The 4,732-nt window shown below is 57.2% G+C and overlaps 2 protein-coding genes across 2 annotated transcripts in view; both read right to left on the bottom strand.

Annotated features, from left to right (window-relative positions):
* Positions 1-102: 102 nt before the first annotated feature.
* The window catches only part of MISP (mitotic spindle positioning), a 6,587-nt gene continuing 1,957 nt past the window's right edge, over positions 103-4,732 (bottom strand). Inside the window, exons 2-5 of the mRNA XM_005428539.2 lie at positions 1,951-4,025; positions 1,373-1,584; positions 958-996; positions 103-726 (exon numbers count right to left, since the gene is read on the bottom strand). Of these exons, the coding sequence (XP_005428596.1) occupies positions 640-726; positions 958-996; positions 1,373-1,584; positions 1,951-3,907 (2,295 nt within the window). The 5' untranslated portion in view covers positions 3,908-4,025 and the 3' untranslated portion in view covers positions 103-639. The remainder of the gene's footprint in view (positions 727-957; positions 997-1,372; positions 1,585-1,950; positions 4,026-4,732) is intronic.
* Positions 3,992-4,732, bottom strand: part of PALM (paralemmin) — a gene marked incomplete at its 5' end in the record, with an annotated part of 14,136 nt that continues 13,395 nt past the window's right edge. Inside the window, one exon of the mRNA XM_031063259.1 lies at positions 3,992-4,025. Coding sequence (XP_030919119.1) covers positions 3,992-4,025 — 34 coding nt within the window. The remainder of the gene's footprint in view (positions 4,026-4,732) is intronic.

Here is a 4,732-nt window from a genome sequence, read left to right as displayed (position 1 = left end):
CCATCCCCCCATCCCAACCCCCAATCCCATCCCGGGGCTCCTCTGAAACACCGAAGCAAAACCAGCGGAGCAGACAGACAGAACAGGCCTGGAAGACCGAGGGAGTGTAACAACTCTTTAATAAATTAGCAAAATAAACAGCATTTCTGTATATTTTTATATTCCATTGCTGCATCTCCATGGATCACAGGAGTTAAACCAATGTTGATTCCCAAGTCCCACGGCAACACTGATCTAGAAGTCTCAGTTCAGGTACCCCCAAGGCAATGCTCAGCCTTGCAGTACTTAAAAACCTAAAACCACTGAGAAATAAAACAGCTTTTTCGTAAGCCTGAGACAGCTCCCGAGGGGCAAAGTGAATTATCGGGTGATTTCACCTGGCTGGTTCCAGGTGGAAGTGATTAAAAAGATACTGATCCAATTTTTTCCCTCTTAAGAAAAAAATAAAAGTGTTCCTCCACCCCGCAGGGAGGAGGAGGAGGAAGGAGCTGATCTATTGCATGGAAGGATTATCAGTTTAACAATAAACCAGATTGATTAGCAGGGTTCACGTCTCTGTTGCGATGGGTGGAACTGATCGAGTATTTAGGTCATGCATCAGCCGGTGGTGAGCAGGGCCAGCCCCCATCGCGGGCTCCCTCAGTCCTCATCCCGCACGTACTGCCCCGCCTCCCAGCGCTGGGCCATGAGGCTCTTGTGGCGAAACACTCGGGTGCTTTCCACCACCTGCAGAGACCAGAACGAGCGGGATCTTTGTAAAAAAGAGACTTTCACAACGGTCTGGTTTGCAGAGCTGCTCCCACTCTCCCTGCCAGCTCCCCTGCCCGCTCTGCCTAACCCAGTGTCCACCCGAGTGGTGCCCATGGGAGCCAGGACCATCCTGGCCACCCCTGTCCATCCCACAAAGCCTCCAGGAGTGAGGGGAGCTGGGGAAGGTGGGGGGTCTCAGGGCTTTACCTCTGTGTTGACCTTGTCAACGGGTTCAATGCCTGCGTACTGTGGGAAGAGGAAAACACGATTAGATAATGGCAGCCTGGCAGGGGAATATCCAGAAGTTGCTGGATCTGGCTCCCAGCAGGGGCACAGGAGAGGCAAGGGAAGGCAGCACATGCAGCCAAACCCTCCCTGGGGCTGGGGGAACAGCCCAGGCCAGGATTCCTCACAGGAATCCTCTCCAGTCCCACCCAGTGCTGGCAGCTCTGAACAGCAGGCGCTGCCTGGGGGGCTCACATGGCCCCTTGATGGTGCCACCACCACCAGAGCTGAGCAGCCGGATCTCCAGCTCCAGCTGGGAGTCGGGAACAGCCACCTCCAGCCCCAGAGCCACCAGTATTCCCCAGGCTCAAGCTCCTCAACCACTTGGCGTGTTCACCTTTCCATCCTCCTTCACCCTCCTCCTCCGCTCCTCGAAGGGGCTGGAATGTGACGAGTCAGGGGTGAGGGTCTCTGCACTGCCCTGGGAGGAACTGGTCACTCTCAGCGGGGTGAAGGATGAGATCAGCCCCAGGATCCCCGTCTGGTGTGAGGCAGGAGAGGAGGCAGGAGACTCGGACACTGAGTAGTTGCCACTGGCACCTGAGGCAGCTGTGAGAGAAAGAACATTTGGGGGGTGACCTCAGTTCCATTCCCAGGGGGTGGAGACCCACAGGAGTGTCAGGCCCCCGCCCCAAACCTGCTTCCATAGCAGGTCCAGCAGGTTTGGTCATAGCTGGGACCCCATGCCTGGGGCCCAGTCAAGGAACAAGGGGTAAAATGCATGAGCTGGGCCCTTCCAGCCCTGTTTGCTGCTGTAATGTGACACAAACTCAGCAAGACCTGAGCATCTGGAATCCTGCAGAGCCTATCCCTCCTCAGCAGCAGTTCTGCTGACTCCAGTGTGCTGGTATCAAGCACACAGGAATCCTTACAGCCATCCCACCAAATCACTTCTCCGTCCCTGTGCTCCCTTACCAGAGCTGTGCCGAGAGCGGGAGCCCTCCTGAGGAGCAGCACCGCTGTAGGTGTCCATCAGCCTCCTCCGCTGCTCCTGCAGCTCCTCTTCCCTCTGCAGGTCACCCCGGATCTCCTCCTCGATCAGCGCCGACGTCTGCGGCTTCCCCGTGCGCAGCCGGTACTGCTCCTCGCGGCCGTCCTCCCTCCTCTGCGTGCCCATGTCCTCCACGAAGGACACCTTGGGCTTCCAGAAGGAGAGGTTCAAGTACTCTCTGGGCAGGACAGCGGTGCTGGTGGGGCTCGGGGTGGAGCTGGGAAGTTTTCCTCCCCAGGAATCCTCGCTCCCCCATTTGCTGGCGCTGGCGGAAGCGTGCGGGGACGCCGAGGGCAGCTCCCGGCTCCTCTCGCTGGCGGCGAAGCGCGGCTGGGACAGCTGGAAGTGGGCGATGCTCGCTGTGGAGCTGGGGATGCTTCTCCCAGCCTTGCTGTCTTCTGTGGGGCTGGGCTGCTCCACCACAAGCACTTTGAGCCAGCTCCTCCTCTCCTCTGCCCGCTTCAGGGGAGTGGGCTTCTCTGGGGGGGCTTCCTCCTGCTCGAACACCCTCCTGCGCTCCTCCAGCTCCTGCTGCGTGCCCCTGTCGTACGCCCCCAGCAGCCTCCCCTGCCTCTTCAGATCTTCCTCACGCTTCGTTTCCTGCTCAATTTCCCTCTGGACATAAAGGGAAGCGCGGCCTCTGTCCTTCCCTTTCCTGCCTGGGCCGGGAGACGAGTGAATGTTGAGGACAGGCTTGGTCTGGATCTCCACCAGCTCGCTGCTGGAGGTCAGCCGCTGGATCCCCCTTTCCTTCCAGAGGTTCTCCTCCCTTTCCATGGCCATGCGGATCTCCCTCTCGATGGGTGTCTCGTTGCTGACCTTCGTCCCGTTGCTGCTGGCCCTCGGATCCACGTTGAAGGTCTCGTTGGAGGTGCTCCCATCGCTGGCATAGCCCGCAGTGGTTTCGGTGTACATCTCGCCCAAGCCAGAGTCCAGGTCTTCTCTGGACCCTGCTTTGGTCAGGATGGACATCTTCCCAATGGGATATGATCTTTCTGTGTGAGATTTTCTGGGAGTGTAAACCTCCTCTTTCTCAGGTGTCTTGTATGAGGACACACCATAAACCTGGCAAAGGCTCTTGTCTGTCCCGCTCTGGCTTGATGCACCAGCACTGCTATAGCCTCTCGTACCCTTTGTGGCCATCTCAGGGCTGTACCACTCTTCTCTGGAGACTTTTGTCACTGACTCTGGCCTTGGGGACATGGCCTGCTGCCCTGGGCTGAAAAACGAGCCGGGGTTGGTCTTCTCCAGCATCAGGAACTGCTGCCGAGCCGCAGAGAAGTTGATCTGCTCCGTGTCAATATTCTCAGGGTCAACGGGCGTTGCAGCCCTGCCCGGGGAAGGTTTGTCAAACCAGATGGCAAAGCTGGTGGGGACGCTGCCCATGTGCCTGCCTTCACCCTGGCTGCTGATGGAGCCCAGCTCATCCATGGAGCTCCACCTCTCCGCAGTGGTGGAGCTTTTCCTCATCGCCTGGCTCCGGATGACCTCCTTCCTCTCATCTTCCAGCTCCCTGGCTTTCTCAGGTGAGATGTTGGGTGGAGGGACCCTGTACAGATCTTGCTCCTCATCATCATAGAGCTTGGAGGGTTTCCTCTCACCCTTGTAAGCCCGGAGGTCGTACAGGCTTCCCGATCTCACCACCTCTATCTTGGACTCCCTGTCCGGGGACGGGGTCCAGACATCTCTTCCACCCTCCAGGAAATACGAGGGTGACTGGGACCTCCTCTTCCAGCTGTAGCCATTTTCCACCCTCTGGGTGCTGTGCTGAGCAGAGCTGAACACATCATCATCACTGCTGGCCCTCAGCTCTGCCAGCGAGTCGTGCCTGTGCGAGGCCTGTGGCTGCTGGAACACAAGGTGCCTGGTGACCCTGTCCATCTCCTGGGAACTGTCACTCCTGTGCCAACCTTGTCCCACACAGGGGCCACTGCTCGGTTTTGGGGTCACCCTCAGAGTCCCAGTTCAGCAGAGGCCAAGGGTCTCGACCTGGCTGGCCCTGCAAGCAGGAGGGGAGAGCAGCCATTAAGAACAGCAGAAGGAGCAGAGGTTGAGATGCAGCCCCTCTCCCAGCCTGGTTCCACTGTCCTTGGCATGGGACATGGAATTTCTAGGCGTTAGCCCTAGACATTTCAAAAATAGCCCAAACACTCATCCTCACAAAACAAACTCCTCTCTCAAACTTCTCCACATCCTTAGGATACTTTAACCCTTTAATCCACCCCCAAGCATAACTAACTTCCTCAACAGAGGACAAAACACTGCCTCTCACCTAACTGACCTTTCCCGATACAAAATACTAGGCCCAGAAGGACTAACCAACCTGCAACTAATAGCAACCAAAGCTGCCACCACCCTCCACTCCGGCCCAATCAAAGCTTACTTAGGATCATTCACCACACCAGCCTGCCCTGTGTGGGGCAGCACAGCCAGAGCACATAGCAACCATTCCCAACAGGAGCTGCCACAGAGCCCAGAAGTGCCCCCCACCTCTGTCCCCCAGCCTCGCCGGGTGCTGAGGGAGCTCAGCCAAACCTGCCCAGGCACTCAGTGCTGCCTGCACCTCCAAAGGCAGCAGTGCTGGGGGAGATGCAACAGGAAAGCCTTATAAATATGATTGCCTGGCAAAAGATTTTGAGAGTATAGAAACTATAAGTGAGATTGAAATGAAAGCAAGCTTTGAGATCCTTTAGTTACTGAACAACT

The sequence above is a fragment of the Geospiza fortis genome, unplaced genomic scaffold, assembly GCF_000277835.1.
Source record: "Geospiza fortis unplaced genomic scaffold, GeoFor_1.0 scaffold241, whole genome shotgun sequence".
NCBI lineage: Eukaryota > Metazoa > Chordata > Aves > Passeriformes > Thraupidae > Geospiza > Geospiza fortis.
This window is presented reverse-complemented; position numbering and strand designations above follow the sequence as displayed.